General features: G+C 41.0%; 1 protein-coding gene across 6 annotated transcripts in view; it reads left to right on the forward strand.

The window, feature by feature from the left end:
* Positions 1-23485, forward strand: part of dazl (deleted in azoospermia-like) — a 153198-nt gene that overhangs the window by 76831 nt on the left and 52882 nt on the right. For 3 of the 6 annotated variants that reach the window (XM_048613226.1, XM_048613213.1, XM_048613239.1), the window contains 4 exons: positions 556-683; positions 4479-4559; positions 12530-12586; positions 13655-13777. In XM_048613226.1, coding sequence (XP_048469183.1) covers positions 556-683; positions 4479-4559; positions 12530-12586; positions 13655-13777 — 389 coding nt within the window. The remainder of the gene's footprint in view (positions 1-555; positions 684-4478; positions 4560-12529; positions 12587-13654; positions 13778-23485) is intronic. The other 3 variants (XM_048613221.1, XM_048613236.1, XM_020531867.2) reach the window with 3 other exon arrangements.

The following is a 23485-nucleotide window of genomic DNA, read 5'->3' on the forward strand; positions in this document are numbered from 1 at the left end:
TACTCATTGAAAAATAATATGCTTGTACTGTGAAACATCTCTTGGATATAAAGCTGCAATCCATTCTGTTGAGGTGGAAGATCCCATAACACTAGTCAGAGAGGACTAGTCATCCAGCATCCTGCCAACAGATCACCTTCACTTAAACCAGTTTAAGGAGATAGGATAACTCAATTCTGCTTTTGCATCTTGCTGTGTGTGAATTGGTTGGTGTGTGCTTGCCTAAGTTACAGCATTTCAAAAATATGACTTCAGCTGTGATGGATATTTGTATATCCTGAGGAAGCAGAAAGTAGTACATAATTACAAATATATCCCTTAAACTGGTAAATAAACTGAAAAGGTAAAACCAGATTTTCATGTATGTAATTTAAAGCAAATTAGCAAGCATGTAAAGCAAATATTTGATGAATTTGGCAAAATACTCTTCTTTACGAGGCTACGCTATGCTTCAGCATTGCTTGTGGGGAATCATTGTAATATTTTGCCATCCTTGTATGAATTATGTTCTTAGAATTTTAATGTTCATGTTCTTGTTCTTGTTTTCTTATCAAGATCCAATTCATTTGGTTCAGGCAAGACCAGCTCCTCTAATAACGTCTCCAACTCCTTGTGTGTGCCAAAATACAGACACATATTTTCAATCGCCTGGATTTCCTGGGTCAGCTCTTCAGTATGTGCAAGTAAGTTAAATTAACCATTTTTGTGTACAAATTTTATCTCCATTTGAAACACCTGCTGCTTTAGATATAAATTTGTTCTAAGTACTGTAGTTTTTGAAGAATTTTTGTTATCTGCTCGTGATTGGGAGGGATTGAAAAGTCCAGTATAAAATGTTCTGCAAATGTATGAAATGAATGTCTTTTTATGATTCTATTGTCCGTACGATTCACAAGCATTATTAATGGGAAAGTTTTTAACCCATGGTTAACCTTTATATTTAGCTGATCCTAATTTCAAATCAGTTTGCGTTTTCTTAACAGTGATTTATGATTTAAAGCCCAGAATAAATGTCAGCATCTAATTAAAGACCTGAATAACTTGGTTTTACATAGTCATAAGAATGAAAACTAATGTATTTCATCCATACCAATGTGGCATTGTTTTACTCATATTTAAGTTTTGAAGGCCATTTATGCAATGACAATACTTTATTTATTTGTTTATAGGATGTGGGTGATGCTTGCTAGGCCAGCATTTATCACCCTCTCCTGATAGCCCTGGAACTATTAACTTGTTAGGCCATTTCAGAGGACAGTTTAGAGTCAACCACATTGCTATTGGTCTGGAGTCATATGGGAGTCAGGTGGATTAGGCTCAAGGAGCTGAACTCCTGTTCCTATATGTAGAGCAGACCAGGTAAGAATAGTAATTTTCCACCCCTAAAGGACATCGGTGAACCAGATGGTTTTTAAATATAATGGTTAGTGGTTACATGGTTGTCATCAGGCTATCTTTTTATTTAACTTTTTTTTAATTTGATTTAGTTGAATTCGGACCCCACCATCTGTCATGCTGAGATTTGAACCCATGACCCTAGAACCTTAGTCTTGGATTCTGGATTGCTACTCTATTGACATTACTTTCACTCTTACTGATTGCTATCTTCCATTCTTACTCACTTCTTTAGTATAATAATTTTCAGAAATTCAATTATGTTGGTGGACTTAACTTCTGCCAGCATGGGAAAGTCGAGAAGCAAATTCTGGAGGCGCATTTAAAATTGATGAATGCTTAAGTCCGACCTAATTTTCATTGCTATGGAGGCTGTACTGAACGATGCCTTGAGGCTGGAAGAATGAAAGTTTTGAAAGTGAATTTAAGCGGTGTTCGCCTGTGAGAAACTTGTCTTTGCATTTAAGTTTATTTAATTTAACATTTTGCCTCTGCCAGCACTTCAGGTAGGTGAAGAGGTTGGGAGAGAAGAAGGAAATGTCTCTCTGGATCATTCACAGCATCTGGCGTCAAGTTTGCACCAGGGAATACTGTCAAGCTCATTAGAAGGTTTTCATTCTGTGAAGGATGTTTTATTTTTCAAAAAAAAAAATGGGGTGCTGTATCTTCCTAAATCTAGACGTGGAGGTAAAGTAGCACAGCGAGTTGCCAGAGCCTGGATACCTGGGGTGTAGGAGACAGGGTAACCAAGACCAGCAGGAATGAGGACGAGCTGATGCCTTCAGGTACTGGAACTGCTGAAACTACCTGGACATGTTAGAATGATAATGAAAGAAAAGGCTCAGGCTGTCAAGACCGTACATCAAGGACATTTCAGAGATGACCACAAGACTACTCAGACCCCTAGGTATCAGAGTATCAGACCCTTTTTTTTTTTTTTAAAAGGATCTCCTACCCAAAAACGGTAAAATATACAATACACCTTGCAAGGACTGTGAGAAACACTGCATAGGCCAGACTGGAAGAAAACCGGTATTAATGTTGCCACTTGTCAGCCCAAACCTGAATCTGAGGAATCGCAAATTGTTGTGAACATTGTGCAATCATCAGTGAACCTCCACATTTCTGAGATTTATAATGAAGCCACTGAAATGATTGGGTCCAAAGGATCTCCTGCAGAGAGATCTTGTAGCTTAGATTGACCTCCAGCAAAGGCAACCATTTCTCCTTATGTGACAGATATGACTCAAACCAGTGGAGGGTTTTATCCTAATTCCCATTGATTCTAGTTTTGTTAGTTAGGCTAATAGGATGGTAGTTGGCTAGATAGGATTGCTTTGAGTTCAGGTTATATCTGGGCAATTTGTCTCACTGTCTTGTGGATGCCAAGGTCATAGCTTGCTGGAACAGCTTGGCGAGGGAACCCTGAAGTTCTGGAGCACACTTTTTTTCACTGCTATTGCTGGACTATTGTTAGAGCCTATAGCCTTTTGGCTTCAACTGTTTCTTGGTATCATGCAATGTGAATCATATTGGCTAAAGATTGACTTCTGTAGTGCTGGGGATCTGTGGAGGAGGCAGAGAGTGATCATCCATTTGACACTTCTAGCTGAAGGTTGTTGCAAATGTTTCAGCCTTGCTTTTGCTCTGAGTTTGCTCCCTCATTGTCCAGGATGGGGATATTTGAAGCTGCCTCCTGCAATGAGTTGTTCAATTGTCCACCACCATTCCCAACTCCATGTAGCAGGATTGCAGAACTTGGATCTGATCTGTTGGTTCTGGACTAGCTTGGCCCTGTCTATCACTTGCTGCTGATTGGCATGCATGTTGTCTCTTCATCAGGCTGACATTTGATTTTTGGTAGTCCTATTGCTTCTATGTCATCCCCTCTTTGCATTCTACTCATCACACGCAAATCTACCTAGTTTTGTGCTGTCAGGGATCTTGGAAACATGCTTTCTTCCATCTTGAATAGCTGGACCCCAAGCATTGATCTCTGCAGCATACCATCTTCCACTGAAAAAGACCCATTTATTGCTGCTGTCTGTTTCCCCTTGGCCAAACAAATATCAATCTTCGACCAAGGTCACCCCACCACCACCACCACCAACTGTGGTTGACAGGATCGTCAGCCATTTTGGACTCGCTTCTGACATGTCTGCCCTCATTTCTCTTCCCTCTCTCCCAGAGCAAGATAGGGTTCCCCTAGTCTTCACTTTCTAGCCCACCATTTTTTATTCACTGTGGGTTATGGACATCGCGTTAATCACCCTTCCATAGTTGCCCTAGTTGTCTCTAGATTCAAAGGATCCTCTTTCACCATATCTGCCACCTTTAGCAGGATTCTGCCACCAAACACATTTCGCCTCCCTTCCACTTTCAGCATTCCAAAAGGACTGTTGCCATTGTGACACCCTCCTTCATGCCACTCCTAATGCATCCTCACCTTCCCAGGCAAGTACAGAAAGTGCAAAATTCAGCCTTTCACCTTCCTAACTTTCCAGAGTCCCAAACACACCTTCCAGGTGAAGCAGCATTTTACTTGTACTTCTTTCAATCTCGTCAACTGTTTTTGCTGTTTACAATGTGGTTTCCTTTACATTAGTGAGACCAAATGAAGTTGGGCTGACTAATTTGCAGAACACCACTCTGTAAGAATGACCCTAACTTTCTATTTCTTTGCTATTCTAATCAACCATCATGCTCTCATGCTAACAGTTCTGTTGTGCACTTATTATAGTATTCCAATGAAGCTCATTGCAAGCTAGAGGAATAGCACCTCATTTTCTATTTGGTTGCTTTACAGTCTCCTCCTGGACTTCGTATTTGGGTACAACAACTTCACAGAGCAAACTCTGCCCTCAATTTTGATTAAACTGTACTTGCCCACCAGCATTTTGTAGCATCTTCCAGTTCTGAAGAAGAGTCCTATCACATCAATGTTAGTGGTTTCTCCCTCCACAGATGCTGCCATTTTCTGTTTATATCCTGTATAAATACAAGATGTTTTGTACTCTAAATTTAAAGTACAACAACAAAATTAATGGTCCACATGTATGAGTGTTTTTTTTTCTATCCTGCAGACTTATTCATATCCGAGTCCTCCTGCTGTGGCATTACCACAAGTACAAATGGGATATCCACATCCTGCATATAATTATCAGGTGAAATTTAATGTTGTACAATTTAACCTCCCCTTTGTCTAGCTTAAATATAAATGATATTTAGTGTATGGACTTATAGCAATATAGACCTCAACCAAGGAAGCAGAGACTCTTTGCAAAATTAATTTAGTGGATTTTTTTTCTCCAATTGAGAGACCAATAGTGTGTTTGATTGGAGTATGGGAAGGTGTCTGGGTTGGGGTGCGGACGTTGAGGAGAGGTTGGGTATAATTACTTTCTTTTAGTGATTCAACCAAAGCTATTAAAAGTATGGAACAAACACTGAGAATGCTGGAGAAACTCAGCAGATCTAGGAGCATCTCTGGAGAAATAAAGAGTTAATATTTCATAGATAGTAGGAACTGCAGATGCTGGAGAATCTGAGATAACAAGGTGTAGAGCTGGATGAACACAGCAGGCCAAGCAGCATCAGAGGAGCAGGAAGGCTAACCACTTCTGAAGAAGGGTCTAGGCCCGAAACGTCAGCCTTCCTGCTCCTCTGATGCTGCTTGGCCTGCTGTGTTCATCCAGTTCTACACCTTGTTATCTGTTAATATTTCATGTCCAGTATAACTCTTCAGGCTCTGTCTTTTCTCCTAGAAATGCAGCTGGGCCTGCATAGTTTCTCTGGTATTCTGTTTACATCAGGTTTCCAGCATCTACAGTGTTTTGCTTTCCATTAGAAGTGTGAGCAGAATTACAATAGCAGAATATTGTGCATTGTTTGGAGATCTGAAATAAATACCAAGTGTTGGAGATTTTTGGCAAGTCTGACAACATCTGTGGCTAGAGAAATGAATTTTAAGGTTTCTATTTCAATGACTTGAAACATTAACTCGTGCTGTCAGACCTGAGTTTCTCCAGCTTTGTGAGATGTTTGTTATCTGAGCCAAATTTTAAATACCGAATTGATTAGTTATCTAGAAATGGAATTTGTTCAGGCTTTGTTGCTGACCACTGATAATCTGAACATCATATTCTAAGCAGAAGAGTAAAGAGAGAATAGGTAAAACTGATTTAGATTTTTTTTTTTAAAAACTGCATTGATAATGAACAGGTTTTTTAAAAATCTGGCTTTAGTGTTTAGGTTGTAGAATGGTAGATATTTATTCCACAGGAAGTCTGGTCTTTTTCTACCTATTTATTCTTTGATAGAATAATTCTCCCTGAATATTGCTTCTCCATGGCTTTGTATCTTTACATGCTTCAAATATTTAAATTTTCGTAGAATCATAGTTTTGTTTATCAGGAAGCTTACAAAATGTTGCCTTCAACAGATCATTGCTTTCAATTTATTCAGATAAAATTTCATGGGTGGAATTTTCAAGATCCACTTAGAGTCGGTGGGGAATGTAATTGAATGGAACCCAAAATTTTTGTTTCATGACAGTGGGTTAAACTTCTGGTTTTGAGTTCTCAAAGATTTCAGGTGTGTTGGCCTTCCAAACCTTTTGTGCGATCTGTTTTGCATTCATTAGTATATCATGAATGCTTATCAGCATAATTCCAGTAGGGTGTGGTATTCACAGATGCAATTTTTTTAACTTAAAAAGGAGAAAGGGGTGTGTCTGTGTGTGCATGCATTTAGATCAATGAAAACATAAGATGTGTACCTGTGGGTTAAGCTGTGGTTAGTATAACATTAATCCCTTCCTTGGCTTCTTCAGAAACAAGTTTTGTTGAGGGGAGGTTTTCCATGTTCAGCAGCTCCTGATAAGATGCATTCATAGGTAGTTAAGCCTCTACATTTAAATACTTACCCAGTTGAAATGAATGATGACTGCTCCTAATAATCTACCCATTTGAGACAGCCAGACTGTCTCATTGAAGCAACCCTGACTGAAACAGACAAGTGTTCCTTAACTTAAAAAAAGTGTGCAACCTAAAAAGTGAGTCAACAAAAATGATTTGCAGAAAGGTGGGCTGGATGCAAAGGAAAGGAAGGGATTGCATCTTAAAAATTGCTAGTGACACTGGAGGAGTCCTGGAGGATGAAGACAGACTGGGTTGAAGAGAGAATGTCAAAGTCTGGGCAACAGGGACAGCTCAGAGCGGGGCAGATGATGGGGGCAATTTGCTGTTTTAGGGAGAAAGAGCAGTAGGAACAGATTTGAGTAGGAGAGGGTGTAAAGGTGAGGCCTATAATGGGAATCTCTAAAGGAATGCGACTGGAGCACAGTAGGGACCTCTGAGCAATTAGGAAAAGCACCAATACTAACAGGAGAATAGAGGGGAAGTTAGAAGTTCATCAGCCACTTTCTTTTTTGGGGTCGAGTGTTGCAGACGGAAGAGAAGTAACTGAAAAGGGGAAGGGTACAAGGCTGAAATAATTCAAAACAAAATAAATTCATCTGTGTAGTTTTCCAGTTGAGATGTACTGAGAATATGCAGTTGGCTGTTTGCACAAGTTTAGGCACAGCAAACACCCCAAAGAAGGTATCAACTGAAACTGAATAGAGCACACCCATTGCTTCCATTACATTAGAGGGAAGCATTCACTATATGTTTAAAGACAAATAAGGTGCAAAAATTACCATCGCCCTCTTATTTCAAAACTCAACTGGAGACTTGCGTGACCTCTCTACCAGCTGGCCACAAGTACATTTGGGAGTTCAGTACAGGAAATCAGTTTTTCTACATCCCCATGGAACAAAGCCACACTGCCATAACTGTCAGATTTATAGTCATTGCTTGTGTTCCTATGGGTTCAAGGAGCAACTGACTGTATGCATGTGATGTTCAGAGTACGATGACAGAATCAGCCAGATTTCTGAAGTGGCAGATATTGTACACCCTCGGTTTTCAGCTTGTTTGAGGCCGCAGGCAACAATTCCTGTAGGTTTCCACCCGCTTTCTGGGGATCTGTAGCAACTTTTACATTCCGCAGTACTCAGAGGTTCCATTAATGTTTGCCCAATGGCGGTATCTCTAGGGCTGGCTCTGAGTGAAGAGGCATGCTCAAGATGGCACGGCTAATGACAGTTAGGAAAAACCTTGAACTGATGGGCAACAGTGCTGCAGTGCTGTTCCCTGCATCCACTAGAGCAATCGCAGAACAGCAATGAGTCTTTTCAAGATGTTATTGTTTCCTGGCTCATTTCAGGAGGTGCACTGCAGCATTTGCCAGACAAGTTTCTTGTATAATGATTGTCCACTGAGCACTGCACACCTTGTCTCACAGACTGAGTGAGACTTTCAGGTGGAGGTGTACCAAACACTTGATTCCTTGGATGAGGAAAAAAAGGAATGTTATGGAGTTACTGAAGGGGCAAATGCTGGTTTTGAAGAAGCCAAAGGAAAAGTGAGACAAATTAGACAGGTCTACAATAACCTGATGTGTGGCTAGATTGCGAACCAATGATTTTGCATGAACTTTTCTGGGCATTCCGCAGTAATAGCCTATTGGAATTCAGAGGTGTTCCTGCTTTGCAGCAAATGCTTGTTTTCCAAGTATGAAGCGTTCAGATATGCTGCTATATATATTCTGGTTTTTGTCCCTTGTTACTAATAAATTCCTGTTCTGTTCGCTGGCCAGCAAACATTACAGAATCAAACAGTAAAGAGGATGATATTAGGCCTCTCAAGTTTGCATCGAAAAAAAACTGCCCTAAATCTACACCGGTACACTTTGCTCTGCACTTCTATCACTTGACCCATATCCTTGAATATTATGAAATTTCAAGTATTCATCCGAGTACTTTTAAAGGTTGAGGTTTCCACCTCAACTATCCTCCCAGGCAGTGCATTCCAGATTCCCACCAGCCTCTGGGTGAAAATCTTGTTCCCACTCTAAACTTTCTGCCTTTCACCTTAAAATTATATCCCCTTTTTACTGACCCTTCAACTTATCAGTATGGAGTTGTGCAGACTTGCATGAGGACTGCAGGTAAAAATGCTGTGCTGGTTTCCAGTGAAGTTCTGTACAGAGATGGACACCCATGTACCCAAAGTGACTTCAATTTTTGCTAATCTTCCTAACGCAATGCTGTTGTGCATGTTGGCAGCTGCACCTGAGCCTCAGATGACTTTGGCAGGCTTTCACAGGTTGCCCAGTTGTCTGGGGCTCTCCTGCACAGGTGGAGGAATTTGTGTCCCTGCCACAGAGAAACTGGTGTGGCAGGACTCCTCTGGATTTACCCGAAAGGACTGTCTATGGGTGTTTCCCTGTCACTGAACAGTGGTACTTATCACCCTTGAGGGAGTTCAGGGTCCTTCTGCACCTGCTCCCTAAGTCAGTGAGTGAATGAATGCACGAATACGTTTGTGGCTCGTGCGATGTAGTGAAGGTCTAAGGATATTTCTGACAGCTGCTGACTGTTCTAATTTTTTTTTTGGATGTCCACAGTGGCAGCCACCCAGTCCACGGAGACACCTTTCAACTTGCATGCTGGAGCCACAACATTAGATGCTTCTGTTTTTGTTCCAGTCTGTGTGTGATCATTGCCTCTGCCAGTAGTTCCACTGCTTGTCTGTACATCTCCATCAGCTCTTTAATGACAGAGTCCCAAGGTTTATCATCTGTACTGAATTCAGTAGGGACTTGTTCTTCAGTTGTCTTCTGTGAGAGAGACTTCAACCATTTCTTTCTTCTCCACCTGTGGGCACATGTTAATGCTGTGCTCACAAGAATGTGACCCCAGACTACTGTAGATACCTTTCCACTGAGGTGAATATCTCTGGCTCTGTGCTGGTGAAGGATTGGATGGAATACCTTGGCACTCTTCCTCTACGTATTCCTGTTCTTCAGAATTGTGCTTTTCGCATGTGGCTCTTGCTTGGGTCTGTGATCCGGAAGCTGTATAGACAGTCAAATATTTGAATGTCATAAAATGCCACATTTATCCAAGGTTTCATTTAAGATTTTGCAGCTGGACAAGTGGTTGGGATAACTTTATGGAGGCATTCTACCTCACTGGCTGGAAATATTAAATCTACTCTTCAGCACAGATGCACTCCCCTTACTTTACAGCCTGATTGTTGAAAGTGCTGAGGATCTCTTTGTCACCCATTCCTAACCCCCACTTCTCCCTTCTTGCTATATAAAGGTATGTATAATAGAGTTAAACCTTGCTATTTTCAATTTTTTATTCTGTTCCCTCCCCTCACCAATAATTTTGGCAAGCTGCAGATTAGTATGGCAGCTATCATTTGAGGAGTAAGATTCTACCATAAATAAGTACTCTTGATAAATTGAGATCAGATTTGTAGAACAACTGCTTACTTAGGCACTCAAATAAAAGCCATGATGAAGGGTCTAGGCCCGAAACGTCAGCCTCTCTGCTCCTATGATGCTGCTTGGCCTGCTGTGTTCATCCAGCCCTGCACCTTGTTGTCTCGGATTCTCCAGCATCTGCAGTTCCTACTATCTCTGATCCAAGTACTGCATATGCTGGAGATCTGAAATGAAGTAAATACTGGAGAAACTTGGCAAATGTGGCTGCATGTGTGGGGAGAAAAACGTTGATATTTTAAGCCCAATAAGTCGTCTCTTTGAAATTAAAGAGGGCTGGAAAATGATGAAGTATCAATGGTGATTCTGTTGCCTGATGTGCTGACAATTACCCGGATGAGACTGAGCACCAGCTCTGACACTTGCTCCTATCTCCTGTTCAACATGTCCCCACTGCTGAAAATTGAGCTGTTTTCAGGACTGTCACTGATCTCTTCTTCTCCAGAGACCTTCCCACCTAGTAGTTTCCAAATTTGTACAAGCTGTTTCTATCTTCTTCCCAAATCCATAAACAGGACTGCCCTGGAAGATTATTTCTTCATTTCAGCCCCACTGAACTTATTTCTTCCTATCTTGAATTTTTTTCCCTCTTCTCATCCAACCTCTTCCCATAAATGTTTGATTGTTCTTGATGCTTTTACTGTTCTGTATTTCCAGTTTCCTTGCCCCCGTTCCCACTTCATTGCAATCCATTTACAATTCCACATCCCCGATCAGAATGGTCTGAAGGTTTTCTGCTCCTTCTTTGAAAGGAAGCCTGAACAATCTCAAACTATCACCATCACTGCCAGATTGAGTTTGATCTCACTTTGAACATTTTTTCCTTTGACTTATCACCTTTCTCCAAGTCAATTATGTGGCTATGAATACTCACGTGCGTCCTGCCTGTGCCTGTCTCTGTTTATGTGGAACATTTTCTTATTATAGTCAGATGTACAGCCCAGAAAAGGCCTTTCGGCCCGTTGCATCTGCACCGGTCAAAAACAACCACCTAACTATTTTAATAGCCTTTTATGGCTTAATGTCGAACATGCACATCGTATTCTTAAATATTATGAGGGTTTCTGTTCTTACCACCCTTGTCGGCATTGGGTTCCAGATTCTTGTAATCCTCTGGGTGAAAAAAAATTTCCTCACATCTCTCAACCTTCTTACCTTAATTCTATACCGCTGATTATTGATCCCTCCAAGGGGAACGTTTTTGTCAACTCTATCATAATTTTATACATCTCAATCATGTCCCCTTTGATCTCTTATGCTGTAAGGCAACCAACACTAGTCAATCCAGTCTCCTTTCTTAACCGAAACACACTCTAGCCAAGCAATATGTTGGTAAATCTCCTCTGTGACGTCTCCAGTGCTATTGCATCTCTCTTAAAATGTTGGGTTCCAGAACTGCTCACCAACTGTAGCTGTGGCCTAACCATTGTTTTATACGGTTCCAGCATAACCACTCTGCACATAAACTCGATGCTTTGACAAATAAACGCAAGTACGCCATATGCCTTCACCACTTTATCCACCTGTCCTGATACCTTAAGGGACCGGTGTACATGCACACCAACGTCCCTCTGATCCTCAGTACTTCTCAGGATCCTGCTTTTCATCATGTATTTTTTGCCTTTTTTCTTGTGCCTAAGTGCATCAATTTGCATTGATCTGGTTAGAATTGTCCCTTTTTTTTGTTGGGTCAGCTTTTAGAAAATAGCAAAGTTTAATAGCTGCTCCTTTGTAAACAGTGGTAGCAAAATCTGTCAGTAAGATTCCTATGTGAAAACTGATATTTTGTTGCCGGCCTTCTCTGCAAACAAAGAAGCTCATTTGATTTTTCCTCAAAGTTGATGAGAATTTGGCATATGTGAAATTTCTGTTTACCTGGTATGGACTATGTCCACTTGAAACCACCACCACCACCTCTCTAAATTGCCTAAATATGTTGTTTAAGTGTGGGTTGATAATACCTAAGAATGTGCTTAAGTCAATCTGGAGGTTAATTGTCGAAAATTGCAAGAATTGTTGCATGGATTGCTTTTTTTCTCAGCTGGTTTAATCTCTTGCACGTTACATTTCTTTATTTAGTTTTGTTTCACAATACTTTCTAGTTTCCCTTCTACAACATGTTTGCTTGTGGAAGAATATACAGGGTGTTAGTTTCTTTTTGGCATTCAAATAATGCTCCATGACTTTGACAGGAAGGTAAAAGCATGTGAGCATAACAGTCAGGTATAATTAAAGTTCAAGCTCATTAGCACCTGTCATCATCCAGATGTCAATTTACTGACCGAGGCAGTGCAACCTGACCTGTCCGGCTCTTATTTACATAGATTGCTCTTAGCAGAGCTGACTGGATTTGTTTTGCTATTAATTCTTCTTCTATATAACTTACCATTACTACCATTGATACTCCCCTTGCCTTTAGCTATGGGCACCCTTGCCACCTGTTCCGCTTGGTTCTTACTTTTTTTATCCTGCTGACAAAAATGTCATTTTCTAACCCTGTTTCAGTTCCAAAAAGTCATGTTGGACTTAAAATGTTAATTGTTTCTGTCTCCGTAGAAGCTGCCAGATCTGTTGCATTTCTCTGACACTTTTATTTTTGTTCCTTATTGATACATTTTGGTTATTCATCAGCAGTATTTAGGAAAATTGCAAGGCATTGCACCTAACATAATATAGAAGGAAGGCATTCAATTATTTTTCAGAAAAGTAAAAAATCATTTTTCTTTGGTACTAATTACAGGCAGCAACACAGTGGCCACCAGGAGGTCAGTGGAGATGGATGATGCCTCAGGTGATGGTAACTGATTAAATTTCTAATTAAGAAATATTTGTTCACTATGGAAGGTATCCTAATTCTGCTGTTGATTTCTGACTAGCTTATGGTAGAAAATAATTGGTTAGATCAGCTGGCTTAGTTGTCCAAGCTTGGAAGCTAGTTACGTACAGGGATTATCTAATGCATATAGGTTTATTACAAATTATGTGTATTACACTTTTTTTGGGTTAGTAAAAAAAAATTAGTCAAGGGCATTGGTGTTAGTTGCTGCCTACATTTCAAGCTTAGCTACATTTTGGCGCAATGGGGTGTCCGAAGTTATGGAAGCCTGTTTGTAAGTACATTCATTGCTTGTACAGAAGTTTATATAGAAAATGGCAAATACAAATAAACTGATTGCAATTGTAATATTTTCAATTCCAGGTGGAAGTGTGTTTCATAAACTCTACGTTGTTGCATTTAAGTAAAATTGTGTTACTACACCTCTGTAGATGAAATTTAATTACATTTGTGCAGCACCATTACTGATGGGAAATATTTTTCCATTGCTTACAAAGCATTGGATTAATATTCAGGTGCAAATATTGTTGCTGAGAAATCTGCTTGGTTGTAATGGAGAAGAGATGATAGCTTAATGTGTATGCATTTAAGAATTGAGCATTCTATCCAAAACCTGTGTTTCTAGTTACTTGGCTAAGAAAACCAGTTGTGTTCAAACTTACATTGTTGCCTTTTGACAAATTTTGGATCAGATAATCTTTCCCTTTGAGCTGGTTGGACATTACTTTGTAGTTGAAACAGTCTCATGAAGTTTCTAACTTACATTAGTGGAAATGAAAAATAAGCATCTGAATTACAGTTGCAATTTTTTTTTCCCCACGTCCAGTGTTGAATTTGACAAAGATGGTAATCCTAATTGTTTAACTTGGAAGTATGGAGTTCTTTCTTAAATTGGCTGTGAATAGCGTAAATTTAGATCATTTAGTTGAACTTAATTTACTGTATAATAGTTCCTTATATTGTTTCTGTAACTAAATGTTTCAATGCAAAGAATAAAAGTTTATTTGTAATTTCCCCCTCCATAATTAGCCTACTGCAGGGACGTATGTAAACACCCCGTACCCTGAAATGATTAACCCAGGAACTGTGTTTGTGCAGAGGGAATGTGATGCACAGCAGACTCCATCTTCACCTCTAGATACAGTTGAAAAGGTAATCAACCAACTACAAATACATTTTTTTGAAGCAGCATGCATTTGTTTCCTATGTAAAAATAATACCAAAGTTACGTGGAGAAATTTGTTGCACAATTGATCTTCTAAATGTTGGAAGCGGGCGTCTGAGAGAGGAGGAGATATTATCTCCCTTTTAAATGTTTGTAGTGTCGGTTTTCAAATAGGAATCTTGCTGAGAGCTGTTTGCTACCACTGTTTCACAAAAGAACGGCTGCTACGTTTTGCGATATTGTGAAGGCTGACCCACAAAAAAGTGACATTTCAATCCAGATCAATCCATAGACTTTATTGCCAACTAGGCAACAAGGCGAGATCCTCATACAATGATGGTCATATGATTTCCTCATACAGGATGGGCGATACCCGGCAAATATAGTTTAAATAATATCTGCTTGTCAGCTGAAATCTCGATGTTATCCAGGTGTTCTATTGCAGGCTGATAACAGCTTCTGTATTGGAGTTGCGAATGAAGCTGGAAACAAGGATCATTAGTGAAAAAAAGCTGCGCTATTGACTGAGGAGTCAGAGATCAATGAATTATTGAATTGAATTAGCTTTATTGTCAGATGTACTCAAATGAGTACAGTGAAAAGTTACTACTTACGGCGTCATCTTAGGTACGGAGGTACCTAGAAACAGATTCTTGAGTACAAGTTCTTAGGAAAAGTAAACAGACAAATAAATAAGTCCAGCATTACAGACTTTCAAAAGTATAAAATCACAGTGATAAATTAGAAAAAAATGAAGAAATAAAAAGTTCAGAATAACAATCCTTCCACAATAATATTTTTTAAAAAAGAGAGAATTTAGTCTATTTCTTGGCACTGGGCTCAAGGACCCAAACACCCCACCCACCATGATGCTGAAGAGAAGTTGCATGGAGTTGCAGACTGATGCTTAAGCCACCAGTAGTAGACCCAGACTGATGCCGCAGAAAGGATTCCCAGGCCACCACTGAAGCAGCCAAAAGGCATCCCAGGCTGGTCATTGGAATCCTGAGCCCAAATCTGTCTTGTCTTCAAAGTCGCTGTTGAAGTAGCTTAGTGGAAGAACCCACCAGGATGCAGCCACGAGGAATTGCCAGATCCATATACATTCTTATCTGCTACTGCAGCAGTCTCTCTTCTTCCCTATCTGAAGCTGCCAAAAGATGGTAAGATGAACTTGATATCAGAAAACAAACTTTAGCAAAAGGCTGTGGCAGGCCTGATGATAGAAGCAGACGGACCAGGAACCTGAACACTTCCTACCCTGTCACTGCTATACAGTTAGATAGTTGGACCAATGTTACTTCCGTTTTCTGTGACAGGCACTACTCTGGCGTTGTTGGATCTCCGTCGTTTTTATTTTTGTTGGGATGGTACTTCTGCTAAGTGCTATTTTATCATCTAGGATAGATGCTCACTCTCTCCTCTGGCGTTCGGTTATAGCGACTGTGCATATCAAGATTATGACGAAGGGTCTTGTGTTGGCATTATTGATGCTTTATTGATTATCATTATTGATTGAGAGGAAATTGCTGGGGTTTTTGTAGCCAGGGCACATCTGGATGGTCTTTTACATTGCTGGGTGGATGGCACTTTCTTTGTATTTGAACAGACATGAATGTGACTTAAGTATTAGGTGGTTTTAAGTATTACATCCAGAGAGCTGTCACAGGTGCATAATCTTTGTTTTGTCAGGATATCAGCAGTGCTTAATATCATTGAAACAGATTTACATCACAAAAGAGGCCATCCAACCCATTGTGCCTGTGCTGGCTGAAGAAGTTAGTCAGTCTCAAACCAATCTTCCAGTTCTTGGTCTGTAGTCCTATATGTTTTGACATCTTAGCTATCATTTGAATTAATTGTATTATCTGAACAATGAGAGTGGGGATCTTGAGTGGAGGCCAACTGGATCATCTATTTGCCACTTTAAGCTCAAGGAACTTCTAAACCTTTCACCTTTTTGTCTTTGTAGTCATGTGCTGAACTTCATGATGGTTTAGGATGGTGTCTTCATGGAGGTCCCTGCCAAAATAGGTGTTGATCTTTTGGTTTCTGAATGGTTGGTTTCTAATTACATCCATACCCTTTCTAGCTTGGCGATTTTTGAATACAGATACCCTAATTTCACTAGTAGCATATCGCTTACAGCTGTGCCCACTACGGCTTTAGTGTCATACAGATGTACAGCACGGAAACAGACCCTTCGGTCCAACCCATACACTCCGCCCAGACATCCAAAATTAATCTAGTCTCATTTGCCAGCATTTGGCCCATATCCCTCTTAACCCCTGCCTATCCAGATGCCTTTTAAATGTTGTAGTAGTACGAGCTTCCAACACCTCCTCTGGCAGCTCATTCCATTCGTGCACCACATGCTTTGCGAAAAAGTTGTTCTTTGGGTCCCTTTTAAATCTTGCCCCTTTCTCCTTAAACCTGTACCCTGTAGTTTTGGACTCCCCTCACCTGGGGAAAAGACCTTGACTATCCACTCGATTCATGCCCCTCATGATTTTGTAAATCTTTATAAGGTCACCCCACAGTCTCCGACGCTCCCAAGGAAAATAGCCCCAATCTATTCAGCCCCTCCCTGTAGCTCAAACCCTCCAACCCTGGCAACATTCTTGTAAATCTTTTCCGAACCCTTTCAAGTTTCACAGCATGTTCCCTATAGCAGGGAGATCTGAATTGAATGCACCATTCCAAAAGTGGCCTAACCAATGTCCTGTACAGTCACAACATGACCTCCCAACTCCTATAGTCAGTGCACTGACCAATAAAGGCAAGCATACCAAATGCTGCCTTCACTACCCTGTGTGCCTGCAACTCTGCTTTCAGGTTACTGTGAACCTGCATTCCATGGTCTGTTTGTTTGGCAACACTTCCTCAGGACTTTTTTAAGTGTATAAGTCCTGCCCTGATTTGCCTTACCAAAATGCAGCACCTCACGTTTATCTAAATTAAAACTCTGCTCTTGCTTTGCTATTTAAGTTGTTCTATGAATGACAGTTGGTAATTTTGTTTAATGGAGTGAGGGATATACCAGGTTGTGATGGTATGAATTCATGGATATAACTACCTAGTTTGATTTTCATGGATTGCTTTCAGACTGTTGCCTGGGTTAGTGACAAAGTCCTCACAGTGAAAAGGAGATTTGCATTTTGCAAGGCCTGTGCAGTGGTCACTTATCACTGCAGTTGTAGTTGGATGTGTCTGCATGGGATAGTTGGGGATGAGGTTAGTTAGATTATCTCATTGTGATGGTTCTCTCCAGGGACGTTTTTCTTTTTTCGCGGCTCCACTTGAGATTTTCTGGGCTCTGTTTTCATTCTCATGAAGGTGATGCTTTTCACATAGCGAAAGTGTCTCCTATAGTTGTATTGATAACTAGGGTTTTGGTCTCAAGTTTTATTAGAATAACTTATTCATTCATATATTCAATTGTCTCCATTAAATTAAACATGCAATGAAGGCAATAATGTTCTGAATATTGCAGTATTTCAAATGGTAGGACATAACTAAATAAGTTAACTTTTTTCCAAAATAACACACCCTACCCCTACATCCTTGCAATGCCATCATCCTTAATAGACCTTTCATAGAGTAGAGAAGTGACAGCTGATGTGTTTCCAATGCACATGTGCAATGCTGGAACATTTTAAGATGCAGTTGCAAAGCTATGTCATCTCTGATCTCAACTTTCTCCACCCCAACATGCAACTGCTTCCTTTGACTGCTTTCCTCCGACTAACACCTTCACCCAGACCCCGTTGGAAATCTTGAATTCTGGAACTCCCAAACAAAGGGCTTGTTTGGCATAATGTTCTGCTTACTTGTCCGTGGTGGCCCTAGATATTTCTCCTGGCCCCTCAATGTAATCCCAGACTTCCATGGCTCCTGGCAAAAAAAGCCCCTGCCCCCAGTACTGACCAAAAGTGGCTCTTGGTAATCTCTAGATATGAGCTCTGACTTTCTTAACTGCTATTATTCCTTTAGTCACAGGATAGTTCTCTCCATGTTTGCTGCTAATAGCTTTATTTGGGAGGGACGATTCTGCTGATTGGTCATCTCTGGGAGCAAATTTTTACAGGTGTATTAGGGACTTTGAGGGTGGATCTGCCCGCCTTTGTATTTTGAGCTTGGTCCTTTCATGACCTGTTAAGGGGTCTAGTCTGGAAATTTTGGCCTTGTGAGATTGGCTGGTGACTGCAAACCAAGTCACTATGCTATGGAAACTGAAGTCCTTTTTCAGAATTTATTATATTCAGGTGCTTCCCTTGGCTTCTTCCGAGTGATATTTAATAAGAGGAAAATTGACTCATTGTTGAAGGGGTGTGACAAGTGATGATCAGAATTTTCCCAAAGCCTCATTTGATATGTTCTTGTGGTCTGAGGTCATATGACCCCAGATGTTGATGCCAATGTCTACATTTAGGCAAATGGCTGTAATGGCACAGTTTCCCAAGTTGAGGCACCTAGCGCATATACAAGAGCATCTTGCATGATTATCTGGGCTGAGGTTGCACTTGAAGTATAGTAGCTAACTGATTCTAATACTGGACTACCAATCCGGATGTTGAGAGTTTTGTACTGTGAAAGTAGACCAGGTTTCAATGTGGGTACAGGTATTGAAATGTGTAATAAATCTGTGCCTGTTGCTTTTGATGCAGACAGCACCTAAACACGCTTCTAAGTGGCTGCAACCTTAGCAGGGAGCTCAGGTTTATGAAACTGGTTACAGAAGAGTGAGCATGAAGAGCACCAAATTATGATCTAATAGGGCACAATGTGCTAGATGTTTCTTGGGTGGCATGCTGTACACTTTGAAAGAGGTGGACAAGAGTAAAGTCCCTTTATCCATTAGGGCCGCAGATAAACTCTAATGGCAGTGGGAGCAGATAGCTTTGATGTTTGATGCTGAGACTGTAGCTCCAAGGACCTGGATGCAGTATTACAGTATGTTCAGTGACCTCAAAAATGGCAAATGTGAATGCCATATGTCATCAACAGTTCTAGTGGCCCAGTGCATCACAGTCCCAAACTCTCCAAAATTTCTACCATTGTAAATAGCATTCGTATAACTCATCTGTTGCTGTCACTTCTTTCTATATTCCTTCATGGAATGTAGCTGTTGCTGGCTAGGCCAGCGTTAATGTCCGTCCCTAATTGCCCTTAAATTGAGTAGCATCATTTGCCATTTTATATGGCCGTTAAGAGACAGTTCCACTACTTTTCAGCATTACAAGCCTCACCCACATTTTGCAGCTTGTACAGATTCCTAGTCATTCAGTCATGAGAGCCAAGCACTTTGCTCCACACTGTCTAATAGATTCTGCTCACTTCTACAAAACAAGAAAGAGTACAACTGGAGGCAGAAGCGCTTTGCTTGCAAATGACAGGCATGACTGCATATCCTTGTCTCGGTGGAGGACATTAGTGATGGTGTTGGTGCAGCCATAGCTGAGTCCTTGGTCAACTGTGGATCTAAAACAATTGATAACGGTATTCTCATACTTAATCCTTCCATCCTGCTTTCTGCTTACCTCAATTTTTTATTATAAGCTCTGGATGGTCTGAGCATGCATTTGCTGCTTCACCCACCGCAGCACAGTCCTCCTCTTGTGCCTTTTTCATTTTAGATACTCGAGCTGCAACCTGATCAGGTAGTGAAGTTTGTGAATTGGAAGAGGAGAAAGAGGTTGTTATTGCACTGTTGGTGTTGGTACATGACTACGTGTATCTTCTTTCCCTTCCTGTTGTGTTTTTTTTTACCTCCACCCAAGTGGACTGTACGTCATCCGAGCCTAAATCATAGAATCCCCACAGTGTGGAAGCAGGCCATTCGGCCCAACAAGTCCACACTGCCCCTCCGAAGAGCATCCACCCCAACTCATTCCCCTACTGTTGCATTTCCCCATGTCTAACCCAAACATCACTGGACACTACGGGCAATTTAGCATGGCCAATCCGCTTGACCTGCACATCTTTGGACTGTGGGAGGAAACCGGAGCACCCAGAGGAAACCCACGCAGACACTGGGAGAATGTGCAAACTCCACACAGACAGTCACCCAAGAATGGAATTGAACCAGAGTCCCTGGCGCTGTGAGGCAGCAGAGCCACCGTGCTGCCCGTCATCTCTCTCAACTGTCCTGATTTAATTTCTTATTAACAGTGCTTATTAACAATCCTCTTTTCCACCCCTGCGGCCTCCCTGAGATCAAATATCTCTAGATGTTAAGTGATCTCCTTGTAACCATTTTATGTAATGACTATGAGATCATATTCATTTACCTCGATTTCTGCCATCCATTCATCTGACCTATTCTGAATGCTTCATGCATTGAGATACAAAGCCTTTACATGTCTTTCTATTATTGCATTTCTTGATATTTTTATAGCTCCTTGGTGCAATATGACATTCACACATTGTGTCCATTCCTTTTATTTTCTGGTAGCAACCAACCTCATCTCTAGTGTGTAATCCTATCTTATCCTTTAGCTTTGATGTTGTTATTTTCTATGTAACTGAACCTACCCCTGCACTATTTAAGTTTAAGTTCCTATCTGCAGCCATGGTTATGTAGCCTGCAGGGTTCTGGTCCCAAATGATTCAGGTGGAGTCCATCCCTTTTGGAATAGCTCCCACTTTCTCAGTACTGGTGCCAATGTCCTATGAACCCATTTGTCTCACACCAATATTTGATCTACGCATTCACTTCTTTAATCATGTTGACCCTGTGCAATTTAGCTCATTGTCAACACTTGCAGCCAGCACAATACCTTCACTGATAACAAGGTGTAGGGCTGGATGAACACAGCAGGCCAAGCAGCATCAGGAGAGTAGGCAAGCTGACGTTTCGGGTCTAGACCCTTCTTCAGAAGAGAAGGGTCTAGACCCGAAACATCAGCTTTCCTGCTCTCCTGATGCTGCTTGGCCTGCTGTGATCATCCAGCTCTACACCTTGTTATCTCAGATTCTCCAGCATTGGCAGTTCCTACTATCTGTTGTAACCATACCTTCACCACTGTGGTGTTTAGTGTGGCTAAGCTCCTCAGTGCTGCACTTGCACTTAACATGTGTCCATAGTGCTGAAAATGGTTGCTAAAGAGTTAAATTCCATAATCCAAATGTTAAAGTGAGTTGTGGAATTAAAATGAATAAATTCGGTATTTTGTTGGTTGATGTCAAAATGGTAGTTATTAAAGCTTTCAGACTCTTGAAAAAAACCCATTCTGATTTCTCAATGTCATTCAGGATAAAGTAACTGCCACCTTTGACCTATACAAGTTCAGACCCAAAAAAATGATGGACTCTTGATACCCTTGGAAGTGGCCTCGCAAAACCTAGTTGCAAGCACACTGTTCATCTAAACGTTCAAAAATAAGACCCTGTAGTTAGTGTGTGTTGTACATTGGGAAGATGCTGCATCCAGTTGCCATTCAAACCAATTCTATGTTTATTGATGTCATTCATCTTGAATAGTGTTGTGGTAGCATTGTCCAGGTGAGAAACGAGTAAATCCAGCATAGAAGCATGAAAAAATAAGAGGAGTAGGTATTCAGCCCATTGAGCCTGTTCCACCATTCAGCATGATCATAGCTGATCCTCTGTCTAAACGCCATGTCACCACTTTTTTCCCATATTTTTTAAACATCTTTTGCTTTTATAAATCTATTTTTATTGAATATATTCAGTGTTTTCACTTCTATAGCTGTCTGTGGTAGAGAACTCCACAGGTTCACCACCCTTTGAGTGAAGACATTTCTCATCTTAGTCTGAAATGGACTGTCATGTATCATGACACAATCGCACCTTATTCTGGACTCCCCTCCCCAATGAGGGAAACATCCCTGCATCCAATCTGTCCAGTCCTGACAAAATTTTATGTTTAAATGAGATGCTCTCATTCTTCTAAACTCTTGTGATATAGACCCAGTCAGCCTAATCTCTCTTCATACAACAAACATACAGCCTGCTGAGTCTTTGCTACACTTCTTGTCTGGCAAGTATCCCTTCTATTAGATAAGAAGACTGGAAGTGTGCACACAATTCCAGATATGGGCTTACCAAGGTCCTATGCAGCTGCAGTAAGAATTCCTTGCAACTGTACTCAAGTTCTATTGCAATGAAGGCCAGCATCCATTTGCCTTCCTAACTACTTTCTGCACCTGCTTGTTGCTTTTAATGACTGGTGTACAAGGATACCAGGTCTGTTTCCTATCAGCCTTTCCTAATCTATCACTATTTAAATACTACTGTACCACTCTAGGAAGGATCTAGAATATTGTGCACCATTTTGGTCTCTTTTTCTGAGGAAGGATGCACTTACAGTGAAGATTTATCACGCTGATTCCAGGGATAGCGGGACTGACGTATGAGGAGAGATTAACTAGGTTAGGATTGTTTTCGCTGGAGTTCAGATGAATGAGGGGAGATCTCATAGAGACTCAAAAGTCTAACAGGACTAGACAGGGTAGATGCAGAAAGGATGATCCCGATGGTGGGTACGTCCAGAACCAGGGGCCATAGTCTGAGGATTCGGGATAGACCATTTAGGATGGAAAGAGACATTTCTTCACCCAAAGAGTGGTGAGCCTGTGGAATTCATTGCCACAGGAAGTAGTGATGCCAAAACATTGAACGTATTCAAGAGATGGCTAGATATAGCACTTGGGGTGAATGGAATCAAAGGTTATGGGGAGAAAACAGGATTGGTCTGTTGAGTTGGACGATCAGGCATGATTGTGATGAATGGCAGACCAGGCTTGAAGGGCCAAATGGCTGCCCCCTGCTCCTATCTTTTATGTTTTTGTTACTTGTGTCTTAGGGCGGCACAGTGGCTCAGTGGTTAGCATTGCTGCCTCACTGCACCAGGGACCCAGGTTCAGTTTCTCTGGTTACTGTATAAACTCCACACAGACATTCTCTACATGTCTGTGTGGGTTTCCTCCCATGGTCCAAAGATGTGCAAATTAGGTGGACTGGCTGTGCTAAATTGCCCATAGTGTTCAGGGTGTGCAGGCTAGGTGAATTAGCAGGTGTAGGGTAGGGGCAGATCTAGGTGGGATGCTGACTTGATGGGCCAAATGGCCTGTTTCCACACTATAGGGATTCTATTCTATTCTCCTGTAACAACAGAATTAATAGTGTGTTGAATTTCTCTACGATTTGCATATTCTTCATTATCAATTTTCGCATTTCAAATGACAAGCCTACATTTTCAACTTCTCTAATTTTAACAAGACCACAACTAGGAGTAGGAGAAGGCCATTTGGCCTCTTGAGCCTGCTTCACCATTCAGTCAGATCATGGCTGACCATCTCTCATATCCACTCTCCTGCATTTTTCTCATAAGCTTTAGATTCCTGATCAGAAGGAGAATAATCTGTCTCAGCCTTAAACATCCATAAGGAGTTCCATAGACCCTTAACTCTCAGAGACAATGCTCCCTCCTCTCAGTCTTAAATTGGCACGTCTTTATTCTGAGACTACACCCTCTGGCCCTAGATTGTCCCACGAGGAAACATCCTCTTAGCATTTACCCTGTTAAGCTTTTTAAGAATCCTATGTGTTTTGATGAAATCACCCTTTATTCTTCTAAACTCTAGTGAATATAGTCCCAAGCTGTTGATCTTTTTGTTTGTAAGATCTTTCTTTCCGTTTGTAAGATCTTTCTTTCTTTCCGTTTGTAAGAT

The sequence above is a fragment of the Rhincodon typus genome, chromosome 2 (genome assembly GCF_021869965.1).
Source record: "Rhincodon typus isolate 14 chromosome 2, sRhiTyp1.1, whole genome shotgun sequence".
Lineage (NCBI taxonomy): Eukaryota > Metazoa > Chordata > Chondrichthyes > Orectolobiformes > Rhincodontidae > Rhincodon > Rhincodon typus.